Below are 22,087 nucleotides of genomic sequence, written 5' to 3' on the forward strand. Positions count from 1 at the left end.
TGGCCTCATGAAGCAGAACGGTGATTGGCTGATCCTGTTCTGCTCTCCAATGATCTCTGCGCCAGCAGTTGACTTCTAATGACTCATGATTGTGACCTTGCTGCTGGCAAAAATAATGAAAGCCAAACAGTGCCAATGGCTTTTGCAGCCTTAATACAACTAGATAAATCATAAGGCAATGAGTATGCTGTTCTTTCCTCAAAAAGTAAATGGGAAAAGCAGTAAAAAATTATCCTGCATTATCCTGGCCTTGTGTAGTAGTTCACAATAGGGCAGAGCTCTTCTCCGCATTATCCTGGCCTCTTTCATGTACTTTGGCAATAGGACAAAGCCTCGGCACACACCCTATTCCCAATCTAGACAAATGGGGGTGAGGCTGTTCCTGCGGGGTGTGACAAGGCTCCACCCTATTGGGGAAATACACCAAAGAAGCCAGGATAATGCAGGGAGCAGTGGCGAGCACGAAGAAGAAGAAGGAAAAGAACAGGAAGTGGGGCTGGATCCTTTTTGGTCCACTTGCACAAGCCTAATTTTATTAACCAACACTGAAAGGACTTGGAGGGTTAAAATTGATGCATTTTTCCTCTTACAGTTTGGAAGTATAAATCTAACAATGCAGGTATCTCTAGACTAGGGTCCTCTTCTTATTTCAGGCTTTCTGGACAGCATATAAAACAAGATTTCTGGACAACCTTGTTTGGATACACTGCTGAATGAGTCAGTTTTGTTAATCATTAGATATCCAAAAATGCTGGCCTGTAGAGTTCTACACCCCAATGCTAAACCAAAAAAAAAATCACTTTAGTAAACATCAGAAGTTCAGTTAGTTGACAGGAGCCATCTAATATGTTCCACATGGTCAAACCAAGTCATCACAAATATTACAAAACCCATTTGTGAATGTTCATTTTTCTGATACGCAAAGTCAACAAATAAATGCTTATAAAAATATCTATCTTTGCAAAGAAAAACCATGATTTGCAAAGAAAGGACACGTTTTACTACTAGCCTTGGAATAGCAATGGTTCTTATGAAAGTAATAACATCATATATATTTTTAATGAAATCTTAAGTATTTTTTTGTTAATTTCGCTTTTATAAAACCTCATGAATTAACTAAATCACTGAAATGTATTTGTTTATTGTTTTCAGTGAAGCAAACTAGGCATTACTTATCTAGAGGATATTTTTACACACACAAAATGTATACCTGATTTTGTAATGCTTGCTAAAGGAAGGTGCTTTTTTAGTTATGCTTTTTAAATCACCTAACTATCTAACTAGTCGTGTAATAGATTATGAACAGGAAATTGTAATGTTTTTGAATTCATCTTTAAAAAGGTATGTGGAGTAGCACAGAGAACGTAGATGTGAAGTGGAAAATGTCATAAAATTAAACATAGAAAAGTCATATATTCTTTCTCTATCACACTACTTGGCTGTGCAATCATTTTATCAATCCACATGTGTATACGTCTATATTTCAGGCACATGGTAAACAACCATCTTTGATTTTTAATTATGGCTCTAATAACTTAGACGTCGATCAAAATCTCCTGTCTTATTGTCTTAGAGTTGCGACTAAAGCAGTATGATACACTCTGACTCATACTCATCTTGGTCGGACCTCGCTTAGAATATTGTGTATTGTGTATAATGTTCTCATCTCCAGAAGGATGCTGACATTCAGGGGAGCGTTCAGGGAAGGACTCAAATGGTTTGTAGAATACAAGGGATACTAAGGGATCTCAATATTTATAGTATGGGGAGAGAAGAGAGAGAAAAGAGATGTGATTTCAACATTTAAAATTTAAAAAGTACAGGAGGGAAGTTGAATTCACATGTAGAACAAGGGATTATAATCTAAAACTAGAGGCTCGGAGCCTTAGAGATAATGTAAGGAAGTTGAACTTTACTGAGAGGGTGGCAGATAAGTGAAAAACGGTAGAGGTTAGCATAGTAAGAGAATTTAAATATGCATGAGATGGGCATAAAGTTATCCTGAATCTAAGACAAGACCAAGGACTGAGATTTGAGTCTTTAAAGCAGAAAATAACAGGCAGGCTAGATGGACCAAATCATTCTTATCTGCTATCAAATTCTATTTTTCTAGCTACTAAAAAAGAGGGTCTGAGACATCTGACTCCCAAAGAGGAACCGTCCATCATAAAAGACAGACACTTGGAAGGTATGAAAGCTGAATTGACATTGTTCCATGGAAAACACTGTAAAGCCATGGTTTATGAGTGATCCGCAAACCACAGCCGAGCAATTAATATTAAAGAACCCTAACTATAACAAATGTATTCATATCCTAACCTCATCTGAAAATGGTGGGTTGTTTTGTCTGTTTCCATATTCCACAAGTATTTATACACTCGAGTTTCGCAGAGAAATGAAGCACCTGTAAACTCTGACAGCTACTTCAAGGTGGGTGTTTTTAAAGCAACTAAAATAACCTCATCATGAAAGGGAAAAAAAAGAGCTAAAGATAAAATGTATTTTAAATTGTTAGGTACCTTTGACAACCAGTTCTGCATAGTTTGATACTCCAACTCCTCCTTCAGTTCGAATCATGCAACGATAATTGCCAGCATCTCTTTTTGTCGCATTCACTACATTAAACATGGCCGCAAAACGCCGAGCATTATGTACTTTTATTTCCTTCAAAGAAGCATCCCTTCCGTTAGCGCCCTGTGACAAAAAAAAAGAACATTTTATTTCTGCATTTCCATTGCTCTGTATGGAACAGTCACATGTCTGAAACAGATGTTGCTGGAAGAAAGAATAGTTGATTGATTACATTGTTGTTAAAATGTTTGTCCTGATTTTTTTTTTCAGACATCCAGCTGGCAAAGTTTTCAAATGCAATGCCCATACTTACAAGAATTAAGAGGAATGGTACAATTCTTAGTTGCTACTCTAATGTGGAGTAGATTTTATTACTGGTATTCTTTGTGGTCCTTTCTTTGTGCACCCCTATATGGACAAAAGTATCGGGACACACCTCTTAATTACTGAAATCAGAGTTTGGGCTAGGCCCCTTACTTTCAGTGAAGGAAAATCTTAGCATACCAAGACATCTTGGACAATGGTATGGTTTAAATTTTGTGGTATCAGTTTGTTGAAGGCCCTTTTCGATTCCAGCATGACTGAGCTCCGGTGCACAAAGCAAGGTCTATAAAGAAATGGGCAGCCCAAGACATAATGCCGCCTGGGGCAAAGTTTAAAATGCCACACCCACCCCCCCCGCCGATGCCAGGGGGGGCGGCAGCATTTTAAACTTCGCCGACGCCATTATCTACCCTCCCTCCCTATTATCCCCCCCCCTTTGTACTTAAACAGTCCTGCGGCGAGTCTCCCTGCTCTGCCACGGTGCCGGCTTGTAATGCTGAGCGCCGGAAATTGACGTCACTTTCGCCGCTCAGCAGTACAAGCCGGCACCGAGACCGAGCTAGAGGGCTCGCGGAGGAGAGGGGTGCCAAGAGGGTACTGACAACTTGGTACGCGAAAACCACTCGGCGCCCCTCTCTCTCCTCCGCTAAAAAAAAAAAAAAAAAAAAGCGCTTGGGGCGGCAAAGTACCACCTCTTCAAAAGTGCCGCCTGGGGCAATTGCCCCACTCTGTTCCATTGTAGGGCTGGCCCTGGGTGTGGAAGAACTTGACCAGCCGCACAGAGCCCTGACCTCAACCCCAGCAAACACCTTTGGGATGAACTGGAACGGAGATTACGAGCCAGGCCTTCTCATCCAACATCAGTGCCTGATCTCACAAATGCTCTACTGGATGAATGGGCAAAATTCCCACAGAAACACTAATTTAAGTATTGCGTTAGAAGGGTAGCGATGACACAAAGCGGGACTGTCCAACGTAAAGAGGGACACCTGGGAGGTATGATATGTTGACATGTGTGAGCAGGTCTCAGCCAAAAACACAGATTTTGTTATTGACACGCATAGTTACGTATTAAATGAAATGCTTTATAATCCTTGCAATGTGCTCTGTGCACAAAACTCGAAGATACTTCACTTGAGTTATGAGAACAATGAGCTGTTTCTCTGTGTGAATTTCCAAATAATTTTACTCGTTTAACTGCTAGTTAAAACAGATATGCTGTAATAATAATAAAAAATCCCTAGTTAGCTGGATTAAACTGCAGCGAATATGGAAGAGCACAATATTTATTTAGCATAACAGATACAGCTATTTAGGCAGCAGACCCATGGAGGGAATTGAAGCTTAACAGTGACATCTGTAGTGTAGAAATGCAAATAAATGAGATGCACAGTAAAGAAACACATAATTTGCGAGCACACATTAACATATCTTGCTGGGACGGAGTATTACATTAAATTTTAATATTATTTGTAATAGCGTGCCTCAGCCTTAAGGATAAGATCATCACGTACGTGCATACCCCAACATTTCAGGTGTCCAAGTCCCTACACCTTTGTCGGGTATGTGGCTGGAGACATGGACCACCCACCTTACCCAAAGTGCGATCCCGCGGCATTACAGAGGTTAATACACATAGTGCTGTGAAGCAGTTTTCAATGTGTTTGTGTGTTTTGCGGCTTTATATTTAATACAAGTTAATGACTTAAACATACCTTCTATGTTAAACACACAAGAAAATTATCTATTTTTACATTACACTAATACTAACTTGGAACTTGCTGTCCATCTATCACTAGATCTAAAAAATATTATTTCAGGAAACAATTATACTCGATTATTTCTTATTTAATTTTCTCCCCAAATTCTTTACTCGCTCTGGCATTGCAGTTTACCATTACTACTACTAATAATGTTTAAATAATAATAATAATTAATAATACCATTATTATTAATTATTATTTATTATTATTAATATTACTCAAACATTCTGTTCCCTATACTACTGTTATGCCCCTGGTTGTCTACATTTTATTAACATGACAAACCAGTGTTCTGATCAGGAGGGACAGTACCCCTTTGGGACCCAGATCCCTCTTGTTTCCCTGAGGTCCCGCTTTTCTAGAAGCTAGGCATGTTCTTAATAAAATGCATTATTCTAAGTGTCTTACTTAATGACATAAACATCTATGGATGGCTCAGAAACACATATATAAAGTCTTGATAAGGCTGAGCCCCATTGCCACACCTCTAACACCCCCAAAAAAACAAAAGTGTCCTTCTTTGTCCATTTCAAATGACATTGACAAATGACAATGATGTATGAGATGATATTCCATGCATTATATTAATCGCTCCTCTGTCACAGACTATGTTGATTTTAGTTTACAGTTTTTATCCTATTATTACTGGATCCACATTGTTCCACCAAGGATTAACTCCAGTCTTCCCGTTCATACTATGACACACAGCTCAAGTAAATGGAAGGGTATGTGGAGAAAAAACTAAGCATTAATTAAACATATTAAAACACGATTGTTATGAACAATGTCTTTTAATTTGTGCAAGCTGTAAAACTAATGAGGTTATTGTTATGGAAATTCCACATTTGGTAACCTTAAGACCTAAAGTTGGCATTAATCATCCAGATAAAAAAAAGAAAGTTTTTGTAATATGGAAAGAAATAACCACAGTAAACACAGAATAATATACAACAAAATTACTCTACACTAGACAATAACGGGCAGGACATTTCTGTTTGCAGTTTATTATTAAAAGCAAAGCTCATTCCTAGAGCATGCAATCTCCAGACTGCTCGAGCGCCAATCAGGATACCTGGGAACGATCCAGGAGAAGTGCGGCTTCCCTGGATCTCCGGGTCACTCTCCTCTTTCTCTGGGACAGGGGAGTGGTGTTGAGCCATATCTACTCCTTGCTTATCCCCCCCCCTCCACACACACACACACAGACAATTTAATGCTATACGATATATATATATCCATCACACGTTTAACCTCGCAAAGCCACCCCTCCGGTAGAGCTCCAGGCAACCTGCCATGGGAAGTTCCTAGGTATGCCAATCAGTATACTAAGGCAAAATCATTTTATGGAGTGTAACTGTATAGTTAATTGTATGGTTTAGACAGGCAGATCATCATGCAAACCATACTACAGAAATCAGAAAAAAATCTAGACCACACATGCATCTTACAAAACAATGACTTGGCTATGGCTCAATTCACATCAAGCTTGGAGGAATCATGTTCCCAAGTAATCATTCTTTTCCTGACCCTTAATGACCATTGGAGATATATCTTGGATATATTCTTATGCAAAGTGACATATTGAGAAATATGTATAAGGTGTTTATAAATTGCTTATCATAGCTCCCTTCATTTAGTGAACTTTTTTAGGGTTGTGGCAATGCGCAAAGCTTTACCAAGACTTTTTATGTCGATCTGTGACCTATTGGAAGCTAGTTCATGGAGTACTGTGTTTAGAAGAATACAAATGTATTTTATTAACATAATTTGATGTATAAACACTTCATTAATAAATGTTATTGTGTTTTTATTCTGAATGGCTTACTTTGTTGAATAAAAATATGTTAACAGGCAACAAAGTCAAGAAAAGCCAAACATCTAACCACAACCCATAATGCAAAAAGTGCCTTTTGAAATGCTGGGAGGTTTGCTATGCTAACCGGAGTCTTGTTCTTTGACATCAGAACCTTTGAACTTAGTTCTAAGCGTATACATGATATAGTGACATTGGTTTTATTGAACATATATCATTCTTAAAAGGAGTCTTCATGGATAAGGTCAAAGTCTATTTTAAAAAAAAACCACTTATATATATTAATCTTATTACTTAAGGACTTTTCATCATCTTTATGAATATAATCCACGAAAATAATCCTTAGGTTACCACTGATAACCAGCTGTTCCTTATATCAAATCAAGTGGGGATTTGAATGACCATAGTATATGTAATTTTCCAAATGGCAAGCTGGACTCCCAGGAGAAGATGCTATATTATTATGTGATTCCAACGATAAAAATGTTTTAAACAAAATGACTTCTGAGAACAGATGACAGTATTAAATGTTGCATTGGCACACTCACTATAATAATTTACGAAGGTTCATTTTTTAAACTGGAAGGATGCAGATTATTAGAAAAGTGAAAAGGTCTTTAATCTGCCTCGGTGGATGGAAACAGACAAGTGACCCAGACACCCTATAGACTTTCCATAAAGTAGCAGTTACATTGATAAGTGCTACAAAACTCTTAGATTGATTTACGTTTTTTTCCCAAGCCATGCTTCTGGATCCACAATTTATTTAAATTATGAGTCTGGTTATTGCTACAGCTATTGCTGAAACTGCATAATAAGTGTTTTTCCTAGTAAATTGCTACTCGGGTGTTAAGATCTAAGGCTTTAGCACATTGTACAAAAGTAGCTATAAGTCTAATTTGCATAACAATAATCTCATTTCGGTTGCTGGCTGCACAAATTAAGATAATGTAATACTTTAAAGCTACATGATCACTTACGCAGCATCTTTTACTTAACCCTTTCTGCTAAAAAAGGTAAATGTCACCTGTCAGATGAAAAAAAAAGCAGTATTCAAATATATTTTATATCTAAAAGCAGACAGCCTGGTTCATTAGTTCATGTAATCTATGGTTTTTGCTCTAACTTGCAGTCTCTACTTAAAGTTGGTATCTCTTATTGGGCTAACTTGGAAAAAAAAATGGGGTCCACTTTGCCAACCATATATCGTATACATGGTCAGCATTAAAAGTTGTAATGTAACATAAGCTTTTGGGACTTCAAAAGGCACTCATCATGTTTCTGTTGAACGTTGTTCCTGGACAGTGCAATGCTAATCCTTGAGGGCAGCAAACAGGATAGGAATTCTGCGTATCCCTGCCTAAAGAAAAGTGCTTTCATAACTCCCACCTTCTGTATCAGCATGCCGGGAAGAGTGTAGTCTTTGTTTCACACTTTTGTTAGTGCAGCTGAGAAGCTCATATAGGTGTAGTGGTCAGGTGTCCACATGCTATTGGTCATATAGGGTAGGTATGTATTTAGATGATGTATGGAAAGTAGCCATGTGGTAGAGCCCTGCGCAGGACTGTTAATCACCTCCCGCCCGCTCCAGCTGAATTTCTGACCGTTACCGCCAGGGCCGGCCTGACAATGGAGCCGAGTGGGGCAACTGCTCCATTTGCCGCCCCAAGCCCTTTTTCCTTTTTTTTAAAACGGAAGAGAGAGGGGCGCCGAGTGGTTTTCACTTACCAAGTTGTCTGCTCGGCGCCCCTCTCTCTCCTCTGCGAGCCCTCTAGCTCGGTCTCGGTGCCGGCTTGTAATGCTGGGCGCCGGAAGATGACATCATTTCCGGCGCTCAGCATTACAAGCCGGCACCGAGACGGAGCAGGGAGACTCGCCGCAGGACTGCTAAAAGGTAAGTACAAGAGGGAGGGAGAGGAAGGGTAGATCGGGGGGGCGTCATTTTAAACTTCGCCCCAGGCGCCATTTTGTCTTGGGCCGGCCCAGATTACCGCCCGCTCCTGCAACATTTGTGTCCAATCCCACCCGCCCCTGCAACATTTGTGTCCAATCCCACCCGCCCCTGCAACATATGTGTTCCACTCCTGGCCACTCCCGCAACATATGTGGTCAATCCCTCCTACCCCCTTACCTGATCTACAGATTTCCCGCGCACTCCCGCAAGGCTGCCTTCGCGTTGCTCGCACACAGCGTCTCTTCTCTTGTTCCGTCCAGGATCCCAGCGAAGTGACGTAAATTCATGTGACTCCGCTGGGTTCCTGGGCGGAACAAGAGAAGAGACGCTGTGTGGGAGCAATGCGAAGGCAGCCTTGCGGGAGTGCGCGGGGTTACCGGGACCTGCAGGTACAGTGCCTGACCGGGCCGCTCCTACCCGCAACACCCTAGAAACCGCCCGTACTGCATGTTTTTTACGGGTCCCACGGGACCCCCATCCCATTGCAGTCTTCCTAAAAGTAACAACCCCCGCAAAATAAAGCTATATTTAAAGTTTAACAACTGTAAGAGCCAGTGAAAGTATAAGGGATTACAGCACTGATAATAATAAAAATGCAAAGCAACCACAAAACCAAAGTTTGATGGTTTCAGGTTACAAAATATAACACTTGGCTGGATCTGATGTATAATCTTCAACTTTTATTAATTACTTTTTGATTTAGAAATGTCAAGCGTCTGATCATACAGAAACTAAACTCCGCTATCTGAATTTCCATGGTGACAAGCTTTCCCTAAAATCCATTTTTTATTTCTTTGCCCGCAGCATAATTACACAATGCAAGCGAGATATAAACACCTCGATTAGCATATGCATTAGAATTATTTTTCTTGTTTAGTCAGTCAATATAAAAGAAATATTATCCCCATTTCAGCGCTAGCTTGTGTTGTCAGCAGATGTGACAAAGAAAATCTAAGCAGATGGTATACATCTGTTAATCATAAACATCCTTTCATTAGTGCTTTCATTGCATTTATTTGGTGTAAGGTTGATTTTTTACAGCATCGACTAATGACAACTTTAAATGTCTGCTCTATCCATGCAATACCATTTATGCACACTAAGCATTTTAACTTAATGTGGAAGGTAGGGAAGATACTTCTGCATTCACAATGCTATTTTAAAGGTTTCCTTGACTAATGTTATTTCTTATTTATGGTAATCATAATACATATAATATCTAGCAGGGTGCGATAACCATTATCCATGGTAGAACCTAAGAACGTTGCCTAGAGAAGTCTTAAAAAGGACAAGTGTCAATGGGAGATCTAATCTGTTTTAACTAGTCATTTAACTTTTAAAACAACTGTAGAAGAACTTTCGTAGAAGAAGGTAAATTAAAGGGAAGGCATGTAGACAAAGATCCTGGAACGCGAGTAAGGAATAGAGAGAACATGGGCATGGCTCTGTTTGCCTGCCCGGGGAATGCAGAAACTGAACAAGGGAAGCAGGATTCACTAGAAGAAACCTGTGCAGTTAGTCCTTATTAAATATATAAAGTGCAAGGTCTATGCATTTTGAGCAGACAATGGGCCTATATAAAAAACCTTCAGATTGATAACTATAGATTATGGGAGATATTGTGGTTCATTCTGATATTTGTTATAGAAACACTGATTACACAGGAGTACACAGGAGACTTACTCATTTTGAGCATATGGAGGTATCTATTTATTGATTTCTATAGACGGCACATATGTATACTGTAGATTTGCTAAAGATCAACATGAGATTAAGGGTTCATGTGAGTGAAATCAGCACATAAAAACAAATAGTTTCATTTAAAGACTGTTAAGTTGGCTGCTCTGTGAGCAGGGTTGGTTGACCAGTTCACAGTATGAGCTGGGTATTAAGATAATTAAAGGGTCATTTCAGTTGACTATGATACAAAGCACTAAAACAGCCTCTATTGCCAAGACTAATTCTGGCTTAGTGTAAATGGGTGTTAAAGTACCTTCTGGCAGCAGACAACAGTGCTTGCTTGCAACAGCTGGCAGACATTTGTGTCTCTGGTTCAAAAAACATAATCTAATCAAAAATTAAACTTTTAACAAGTTCACAAACCAAGAATGTTATTGGGCTTTTCAATAGAATACACTTACAATTCACTGTAGTTTTACAAAGTCTATCAATGTATTTTGCTTCCAATCTGGGTCCTGAGGAAATTATCTTATTGTAATTATTGTCTCAGGCTATGGATTCACTGGGAGTTATGTATAAAAAGTGATTATGGGGCATAGTATTAAACAAGGTTTCATCGTGAAAGGCAAAGCAACATGCAGGGCATTTTACATTTGTAAACAAAATGTGTTGTCATTCGCCCTTTCCTCTCCATGCCGTGCAGCTCCGGTTCTTCTCTTGTATCTTCTTGTTCTTCTGCTCCTTGGGTCTTCTTTCTTCGTCCGCTTCTGCGTGAACTGTGTTTCTCGGGCGCTTCTGCAAAAGGGTAGAGCCTACAGGCACAGCCTCTCCCACAAATGGCGGAGCGGGAAAGAGTCAGCCCCCTTGGCTGCTCCCTTTTGCCAAACTGCACAGAGAAGCCAGAATAATGCAAATAGATTAACAGAAATGGTTCTCTTTCTCAGTGAATCTGTCTTCATTATTCTGGACTCCCGATGAACTTCCGCAAAAGGGCTGAGGCTCCAGGCACACCCTCTCCACCGTTCCTCCAATCAAGGAAGAGGGTGCGGTTGGAAGCTTCACCAAGTGGTATAAATCCAAACGCTCAAGTCTGGATCCCCTTTTGTTTGATTACCTGGCATTACACAAATGTTTATACAGTATAACAAAGTCGGTGATATTGATGTTTAAAAAATAGGTTACTTTAAAATAATTGTTTTTAAAAACCTATTTTTAAAAATCCTTAATTTTGTTTTAAGCATGGGGGGATCTGAATGCTTAAGGCCCCCGAAAACCTTAGAGCCAACCCTGCCTGTAATTGTAAGGTAGCAGTTACCTACCACTAATAAGTACCAACACATTTTTATATAAAGAGACAATTTCCCAGCATAGAACAGTAACAAAACTTTATTACAACCTAAGCACCATGCCTTGACTAGTGAGGAAGTAATCGCAGCTGACTTTTTCCAGTGGAGCAGAAAATGTTTCCCCTCTACTACAGGTATCTACCAGGATCTGCTGTCTAGATAAGGTACTGGATTGATCTTAAAAAGGTCTATCCAGAATGTAACACCATTTTTTCTCTATTGTCCGGGTGTTTAATGTTTGTTTCGAAAACTCTCTAGGTTTTATCCTGAAGCCCTGCTTACCCAGGTCAAACCCACTCCACCAATCACTTGAAGTCTGGATCCCCAGATAGCTTATCCAAGGAAGTTCCCAGGTACATAAACCAGCATTTTACCTGTAACCAGAGCCTGTCGCTTGCTGTTGCTTTCCCGTTTGCCATGCATGTAAATGTGGCATACTGTCCAGCGTTGACATCAACATTCTTAATGTGTATAAAATGAGGTGTTTTAGCTGAGAAAAAGAGCAGAGAAACATCAAGAACATTAAATGCAGAAACTGCATCATACTGTTACAATGCAAACATAAAAGTAAATTGTTAGAACAACAGAGTAGAAAAAAATATATTATTTTCAGTAATAGACTTTGTAGTCTAACTCCCAGAGTAGGGGGCATGACCAAACACTGCAACCTTGCCTAGAGCTTGAAGATAACTCCAGGTGAAACAGGCAAAGTTGCCATTGTTGCCTATGAGTCATTTTACCCAAATGCTTGCAATACTTAATATGTCTACCTAATATTCCTTATTAATATATGAGCTAATATTTTGAATTTGTGAATCACAAATAAAGAGGTAAATAGCCTCGAAGCCTGTGAGAATCTTAAAGGCACATTTGATGCTAAATTGGTACACTATATGCTTCTTTTAAAAAGTGACTTGTCTTATTACTTTTCTGTTCTTTGTATAACGTACATTTCTTGTGAATAACATTTCTTTCAAAAATGCAGTGATTTGAACATAATAGGTAATTAGGATATCTCTTTAAACTGTACTTACTCTAACTACAGGTATTGCCAAAAACGCATTATTTTACAGAAACGGTTTGAGATGATAGCAGGGTTGCTTACAGACATGCCTCTCTTTAATAATACATGTAGCCCTCTGCACCAAAGTGGTATGGAACAGTATTCTACCTACTGCGGCTGATGTGTAAGGTCACATATATTAACTACTATAACAGCACTAGAACAAAAAGCCTACAGAGAGAGCTAGCTAGCTATAAGGATAAAGGAAATTTCATATCTAGCTGGATAGTGGTACTACAGACTTTTATAACTAGTTTAAAAGGTTCAACACATTTAAATTAATAGCAAGTGGATAGTGAATATATAGTGTATTACTTTCTAAATCACTGGGGTAACTTACAGCATGGGTGTCCTAGAACCCTCACTTCATCAATAGCCAGGTATCCATGTTGTTCAGAAGTGATAACTTCAAAATAAACCTAAAAACATAAAAGAAGTCTATTATGGGTGGTATCCATATTGAACAATTATTGCACACTCAATGTAGAATAAATAAGTGCGTAAAAAAAACAGAATCCACATAGGGTGACCACATGTCCTGGATTGCCCGGATCCCAGGCAGCCTCAATCCAAATTGAAACGCCGTCTTTTTTTTTTTTTTTACGCAGAGGAGAGAGAGGGGCGCCACGCGGTAGATAGTGAGTTGGGGAGAGGGGGTAGATAGTGAGTTGGGGGGGCAGGGGTAGCTACTGGAAGGAGGGAGAAGGGGGTAGATAGTGAGAAGGGGAGAGGGGTAGATAGTGAGAAGGGGGAGAGAGGGTAGATAGTAATAAGGGGGTGAGGGGGTAGGTAGTGAGAAAGGAGGTGGTAAGAATATTGAAATAAAGAGTGAGAATGAGTGAGAGAATTAATGAATGTGTGGATGCATTGTGTGAATGAGTGAGAGTATGAATTAATGTGTGGATGATTTGTGAGAGTATGAATTAATGAATTTGTGAGAATACATTAATGAATATGTGTAAATGATTTGTGTGAATAAATGATTGTTTGAATGAATTATGTGAATGAAAGTGTGAATTTCTGAGTGACTGTAAAAGTGTTTGTGTGTATCGTAGAAGTATAATTGATTCCTGGAAAGGCAAAGATGGCACAAGCAGAGTGTTTGAGCCTTGGGGATCAAGATGGCACAGGCAGGGTGTTTATAGGACAAAGTTGACTCATGCTGGGCTGTTTGGGGACAAAGATGGCAAGTTCTATGTGTGTAATCTGGGTGCTGGTCGGGTTCTATGTGGGCAATGTGGACGCAAGGGCTGGCTTTGGGTTGTGCGACCTTTGATATATGCCTGTAATTAAGGGGGTTTTATCTATACCTTTAATGCTGAGTTTTTAACTGAATTCCAATTGCTCTATACCTGCAAAGCTGGGTTTGTGTGTTATTCTGTTGATCCATATCTGCTATGCTATGTTTTCATACATTAGTTATGTTTACCTGCAAATACAGGGTTTGTAATGTCTTATTCAGTTGATCAATACCTGCAGTGCTGTTTTCATGTGTTGTTTATTTGATCTATACCATCAGTGCTAAGTTTACAGTTGATCTATGCCTACAATGTTGGGTTTGTGTGTTCTGTTGATCTATACCTGCAATGCTATGTTTCCATGCATTATTATTGTGTACCTGCAAATACAGGATTTGTATGTCTGGTTCTGATTCAGTGTGGTAAATATTTTTTTTTGGTGCGGGAGAGAAGGGAGTGATTGCATGCTATGGCACGTGGAGCAGGGCCCAATTTTTTCAATATAAGATGCATTGGCAACAAGGTCTAATATTTATATATATCAACAGCAGGGTCTAATATTTATATATATTGGCAGCAGGGCCTAATATTTATATATAATGGCAGCAGGCTCTAATATTAAAGAATGAAAACTAACTGCCAGTTCAGCTGTGTGTGTGTGATCTCATGCGCTTCATAGTGTGTCCCTGAATGGCAGAAATCAAATGTGGTCACCCTACACATAACAGATTCTTCAATTAACTCAATGGTTTAGAAGCACATGTTTGTTGTACGTTTTTGTCAATCAATACAATCCCACAATAGCTTATATCCCCTTTTGTGTGTTTACAAACATGACAAGGATATATGGAAGGATATATGGTACATGGTTCTCTTCAATAGACAGATGTGACAGATCAAAATAATTGATTATACATGGTTTATTTATAGCACTTAATTTCTTCGACCTCTACACCTAAACCTAGTGTCTACGGTCCCAATTTATCTGCATTTCCAACACTTTTAGCAAAGATAGTTGGTATTCTTACTATTTTTCATTATAACACTTAAATGACTATGACGAACAGTTGTGCTTTGTGAAGGTATAAGTGATGACAAAATTTAACTTTACTCTGTCGCTCTCCAGTTATGTATCTTATGGAATAACTTTGTTTTTTTTACAGACAGAGACAAACCAATTCATTTTTTTAATAATATAAAAAAGGTTACCACCCTACACCTAAACAACTCCAATCAATAAACTGTACTTCAATTTATAATTTAACAGGCTGACATACTTACTGACAACTTAAGACATAAAGTTTATAACAATCCCTACAAATATGACTGTATTTACACACTTCAGTTTTCACTATGTTCTTATTGGAGACGCAGCAGTTTGCTTCGATCTGATTAAACATGCATTGATTTTGAAATGAAGTTAACAGACTTTGGGCTGAGATTAAGTAGTACACCAGCTTAATGATAACAAGCATTTCAGCAGTTAATAATTATGTTTTTGTATTTGTGCCATGTGAGTTTTGTGTACAATCTATATCTTCGTAAAATGCCCCTTGACATCTTAAAGAATTAATTCACAAACCTGGACCTGAAATACTGTATATCTTATTACAAAACAGTGTACTTAGAAAAGTGGACTTCATACCTGTGGAAATTGAGTCCACATTGTTTTAACCCCTTAATGATAAATATGTACGGGCTCAAAATGCATTGTTTTCAATGGGTTTTGGGACCACCCATTGTCCTTAAGGGGTTAAATAAGACAACAATATGGTTAATTTTAATAAATCAACAACAAAACTCAACTGTTTGCTGCTGTGATCTTAATACTTTTAACAGGATTAATATTTTTATATAATACCCCACGGTACCCAAAGCTTTCTCCTGTCTAACTCCATGAAGATATGTTCCCTGGTGGGCACCATATTGTTACTTATTACATATGACCCATCTAAGACACTTTGAGGTTATTGGTGGCAACACTACAGTAAGGTCGTTTAAAGTGGTCTATTTTAAAAGCGGTGATTCAGTTCATATGTGTGTTTTATTGATAGCCCACCGATTTCCCCATAAAGGTATTTGCGTAAGAAGTAAATTAATGCATTTTGTGTTGTAACACAATGTCTTGTTTCAGTTCCTGTGCTAAATTTTGTTCAGAATCACAGTATTCTGCTTCAGCTGTAACCTAATAAGCAAGGGCTGTCCTACTTAACTAACAAATTATTGACATACAAAATGTCACAACAGGAATGTTTACAGCATCTATGAGACTGTCTAATGGAGGTAAACCAAGTGAACTAGATTAAAGTGCTTTCTGCTCTGTTTGCCAAAAAAGATCTATGTTTGGCAAATTATCTTATAATGAAAACCCTCGGAGAACTTAATGGAGCCAGGAGATTTTACTGTTAGGAGAAACTGTTTGTCCAGATGCATTATTATCATTGATATAATATAGGACACCAAATAAAAAAAATAAAAAACAAACAAACAAAAAAACAGTGAGCTTACACCCTCTGGCTCATCCAGTTAGTTTATCAATAAGTGGAATATTTAATGATCCATCTGCCTTTTTCAGAGGACAGCAGCTACACAGGGTTTAATGTTAATAACCAAGCCTTTCCGTGCCAGGGGCGCGCAAACAGCTAATGGTAACATAAAACAATTACGAGGTGTAGCTGTATTGCATACACCTTCAGCAGGCATTGTCTTGCTTTCGTTGTCTAAACTCTTCATTGTAATGGGTGTTTAGTGTGTTTAGTGTGTTTTGCAAATGTAACAGTCCATCATCTTAAAGGGGGAGTACTGCCCTAAGTCAGTACAGTGTTCTTTATCCCTGGAGCCAAGTTACAGACTCTAGGCAAGACATTTCCATTCAAGTACAGTTGGGTGTGTGATCCCTAATCACACAAGGCGTTGATGATTTCAGTCAGTCTTTGACTCATCAGAATGTGAGTTTTTTTATAATTTTCTTTTTTTTTAAAGTTCGCTATATTTTATTATACAGAGTGCACTATTACCCTTTTTTTTCCTCGTCATTTTTATGTCATTAATTCTGCATAACCCATTGGGGTGAGTTATGTTTATATTTACTTCTGTCTCTCTGCTCACTGTTGGTGGGTTGCACCACCAATACTTGTCTGGGTGTGGGAGAGTGGGATTCCCACAGAGTGTTGTAGCGCATGTACACTTTTACCTATTGTTCTTTTAAAGCTGGGAATGTGTTCCTTGTGCCTAGCAGCATATTCAGGCTGACTGGGTGTAAGATGGCAGGTCTGCATTACTGAGGGTAGATCCCCCTATTGGTCAACTGGTCTCCCGGTACATTTTTTAACACACCGGTTCTGTCCCATGTAAAAGGGCCATTTACACCACAAAGGGTTTATGCCTAGCCAACACAGACTCCATAGCAGTCCTCCCCATTACCATGCTGGAGCTACAGAATATGACACCATGTCCTGTGCTCAAAACTGAGGATGAACAGTGCAAGGGACAGAAGTCCAAGCTAGAGGTTGACTCTGCTGGGTGGTCCTCCACATAATACACCAGAGGCTGGGTCCCCAACAGTGAATCTAGAGTCAGGTGCAGCCAGGTTTCAGGTAGAAATGTTGTCTTATCTGAGACCTTTCTATGTTTGCTTTGTGGGTTTTTTAGTAAGGTTAGTTTGCTTAAATACTCAGAATAACAGTGATACAGAACAATAGAAAGGGACAACGGGACAGGTGGATGATAAAGAGGGGGCTTCACAAACAATAAAATCAACAGTGAATCAATACCAACATATGTCCTTATTAAACAAGAGATTTATCTTCCCATTGAATAACTGTGAACAGGGCAGTCCATTTTCAAAATACACTACACATAAAATGTACTATTTAACATCTTGGAAAATACTGTATTTGCAAACTCTAGCCTGGTAATGCCAATATCTTTTCCAGCTTTGGTTCCATTTTCAGTGCTTACATATTCTAGAAATCATCAAAGATAAATGACAGTCATTAGGCAAGCATTCCTATGCATTTGTACTAAAACAACATTGACACATCCAATATATCTCTGGTGAGAAAATGTGTGTGGAAAAACATCTCTATGTTTTCCATCATTTCTGGTTGATGGCTTGCAAATGATATTTCCATTCAATCCTCATCAGCATGCTTTTTATCAAACTGGACGTGACTTCTGCAGGTATATGAAACACTTTAGTCAAGTGAAAGGCATGCTTATTGAGAGCAGCACAACTAAAAAGTAATTTTTCTTTCACGAGAGATGGATTTAATAAATTAGGGAATGTGGATTCTACTTGTAATCTCCCCAGTTTTGTGCTGTTCCACCCATAAGTGTCATCTGGATCATCTGCAATGTTAGCATGGTCTAAGTTCCACGTATTTTACTCTCCTAACAAGAGCTACAAGCACTAATGGTGCCAAGAGATACAAAGGGAAAGGTATTTATGTTAACTAAATGGACAAAATTTGCCTACCACTTGATTACCTCTTGATCATCTTACCCATTACAATTTTCCAACATGTCCTGCTAGCAGCCTGACTGTCCATTCATTAATTAAACATGAAGATGTCCCTCATACCCTTGGACTTTTGCTTATTAGGCTAAAATCATCTTTTATGTTTGGTCAATGATAAAAATAGTTATAGATTAGAATGTGTTTTGTTTTTTTCCTGGAAATCATTGTATACATATGTAAAATAGCTCTATGTATTATCTACAAAGGTTGCTACGTACCAGGAACTGATCTCCAGTGGATGCAGCACAGGCAAACACAGTCTAAAGAATAAATAAGTGGGCCGATAGGCTCTTTTGCCATCGTTTTCTACTTATCAATGGATCGATGCCATCTATTCCATGGATTTTCCATTTTAGTGCTCCTCTCCTAAATGTGAGATAGTACGGCTTGCTCTAGATTTATTGCATCATACTTATTGAATGTATTCATTTAGTTGGAACAATACTAGTTTAACTTCAATGAATATTAGAGATAATTAAACTTGCACATGTAATGCTCTTATTTCTGTAACACTTTTGCAGAGCAAATGTAGGTAGATAGTAAATTGTTTATTATTATTATTATTATTTTATATAATCCCTATTGCTGTATAACGGATGTTGTGTCATAATCAATATTTCTTTAATCATGTTTTATTTTTCACAATTATTAATTCCAGGCAGGTGAACAAAGGAGAGGGTTTGTCTGTTTTACCTTTTAATACCATTGTTCTTACACATGGCAATGTATTACATATTTCTCACAGTAGCAAAATCTAAATATAAAACAATGAAAAGTAGAGTGTAACTTCACCGGCAATCCTGTGTGCTTCCATGAGAAACACTTTCCACAAGGTTATAGATGCTATGTGTGCCAACAGGAAACCGTGAATCAGCGTACCACAGCCCTATCCTCCCTGCATCACTGAAGAGCAAAATTAGCTTTTCATCGTTGCCGCTTTCCCCAGCTGTGTGTACCGATCATGTTAAACCTTATCTTTACCAACCCAAACACGAAAACCAAAGACAACATGTCTAATTCCAAGAATAACGACAATTGAATGTCCTTGTTAAACAAGTTTATAACTCCATGCAACCGATGCTTAGGAAAAATAGAGTTGGTTCAAAACGGGAGAACAAGAATGCTCAAAAGGAAGGAAAACTAAAATGTAAGACCTTGTTAATATAATGTTGTCATAAACATCTTTGCCTAAAATGCCTGTATTTTAAAAAACGTTCTTTAATTTGGCTGAAATTAAGAAATAGTGTAGGCAAAAGGGATATATAAGCACATATATAGTAAACGCTTTTTGTGTACATGCCGTACTGAGCGAATGAAATGACTTATCTCCTTATGCCTCTAGATGTCACAATTTCAATGACAGAGCTTTTCCAGAAAGCCCAGAAGCTATAAACTATGGATCTGAATAACCTGTAGCCAGGCCTATGTAGCCAGACTATGGGGATCTCCACGTAAGCAGCTGTAACAACCTAAAGAAACGGAAAGCATTTTGGGTGTTCTGGCAATAACTTTTATATTTTATGTGACCGCAGCAGTAGGACCTTGCCAGAAAATGAGAAGATTGAGCAGTTGGGAAAGACTTTCTACTATATCTACATGGTAGATTAGTTGAGATTAATGCTACTATAGTCTAATGCTAGATCATGGCAAATATATTGCCTTCTCTTCATGACACAACACAGCCAGGATCGATGCCTTGGCTTGTAGAGGTTGTGACAGCCCAGGCTTATGGTTTCGGGCTGTGTCCTCTCATGGTTAGATGCAGTCCTAATACTCACTTGTTGATGTGAGGGCATGGTGCTACCCTGACATTGTGCTGTGAGCGGCAAAAATATTCAATGGAGAATGTGGGTAGTAGCGTTTCTCTCATAGAATTAAGTTTGATATATGCTGTGGCCATTATTATATCCATTTTGTGTCTGGGTGGTTATGTGAATTAATGTATCGAGAGAGTTTTGGAGGAGTATGGATTTAAGGCAGAAGGAAAGTTGAGGATTACACTGGTCACGTGGTTTGTATACATGGACAATACTATGGGGTCCAGACTGGGTCAGAGCTTCTATGTCTAGTTAATAAGTTAACGTATAACCTGCCTGCTCTTTCACTTCTGTAAAAAGCCTTTGAAGGATCAAGGTCCTAAACATTAAATGTGAACTGTAGTTTTGAACAGAATGTAATGATGAAATGATTTATATACAATTACATATGGATACTTTCAATGACTTACAAATGTAAAAAAGTACAGTGGCAGTGGTCAAAATGTAAATTACAAATGCAGATCCTAAACCTTGCATGATTACCATATTAAACTGCAATAAGTGATAATTATCTTTCAATTTTGTTGTGTTTTATGTCAGTTTTAGAATGGCCTGCAGATAAAAGACTGCACAATTCAATCTGTAATGATTAAAATGTGATTGGGACAACATTTAATGTTCACATATCCTTCTTGTGTAATTATAAGCTTCAGAACTGTTAAATATAGGCCACATTCATCATCAACTCCCACTCCTTGGTGACTATTTATCAAGAAGGTTACCCTTACAAGATAATGCCATGAAAAGTAATGTTTTTTTCATTTCAACTTAGAAAATGCTTTTTTTATACATATAGCATTAGTTGACTGCCCTGCCAATCACCAAATCTTTGCTTAAGAAACAATTCAAGACACAGTATAGGTGTAACTCATCTGAATTATTCCAACAAGTTTAGACGGTGAAGACACTGAGTTCAATACTGAAGAAGGGTCCTGAAAAATGTCCGTGTTCAGAAAGTGAATTTTGGCTTGAACAAGAAGGCTATGAGGTTTCAGATAATGTTTGACCATTTCTATTCATCGTCATACAGAATATCACAAAATAAGCCATTGAGGGAGCACTCCAAAGACATTACACCAGTATGCAGGAGCAGAAATACAGGTCAATAAATTGCTCAAGTACATGATCCAAGTGGCCCACGTCAGACCTCTTCCCCAGTTTAACAATACTCATGGCGTATAGTATGTAGTACATAATCTATAATAGTAACATGTAATATAAAATCATATATCAAATGCAGTCCGCATCCTGCGTGTAGTATTGTGTATATAGTACACATAGGATATCAAGTGCAATGTTTTTATGGGAATGAAACTCCAAAATTAAAAACAAAACCAAACTATCTGGTTCAGCCTCCTATCATGAACATTTCACTTTCCCCGTAGGGCATCCCCGCTATCCAACACTCTCCTCCCTTTCCACTCACCTACTCCCTTATTAGATGTGTTGTCCCTTTTGTAGAGAAGAGTCCAAGCATTGTGTATTATGTATATAAATTAGTTTTCCAAATGTTTACATATCTTTAACTTGATGTGCTTTTGAGCTGTACAAGTGAACCAACTCATTAACAATTAGCTAATTAAATAAAGTGACAAAAAAACATTGTTTGTAGTATTACTAATTAAAAGTCATAAAAATTATTGTGTAGTGTTAAAATATTGCCAGTTTTCATGAAATACATTGTTTTTGACCATGCTAAATATATTAAGTAAATAACTGTTGTTCTATTCTGATTTGCTAGAACTATATAACAAGTTATTAATTTACTGTAGAAAGTGTCAGTTAATACCCAGGGGCACTGGATAAGTAATGGATGGAAACGGCTAAACACGGACATAACAATCTTTAAAGCAACCAAGGTACACGGGAAGACACCAAAATATCACATAGTTTCATATAATTGTGTCCTCCAAGCCTGCGGATCAAATGTGGGCCTGATCTCATTACTCAACTGCAAAGAAGGAGCAACATTATAAAATAATACGTGTTATAATACTAC

The 22,087-nt window shown here is 38.3% G+C and overlaps 1 protein-coding gene across 5 annotated transcripts in view; it reads right to left on the reverse strand.

Moving 5' to 3' along the window:
- PTPRM (protein tyrosine phosphatase receptor type M) overlaps positions 1-22,087 on the reverse strand; it is a 321,476-nt gene that overhangs the window by 195,407 nt on the left and 103,982 nt on the right. For all 5 annotated transcript variants that reach the window (XM_053468204.1, XM_053468203.1, XM_053468210.1 and 2 more), the window contains exons 4-6: positions 12,855-12,933; positions 11,826-11,941; positions 2,520-2,694 (exon numbers count right to left, since the gene is read on the reverse strand). In XM_053468204.1, coding sequence (XP_053324179.1) covers positions 2,520-2,694; positions 11,826-11,941; positions 12,855-12,933 — 370 coding nt within the window. The remainder of the gene's footprint in view (positions 1-2,519; positions 2,695-11,825; positions 11,942-12,854; positions 12,934-22,087) is intronic.

Source organism: Spea bombifrons, chromosome 5 (genome assembly GCF_027358695.1).
Source record: "Spea bombifrons isolate aSpeBom1 chromosome 5, aSpeBom1.2.pri, whole genome shotgun sequence".
NCBI classification, from domain to species: domain Eukaryota; kingdom Metazoa; phylum Chordata; class Amphibia; order Anura; family Pelobatidae; genus Spea; species Spea bombifrons.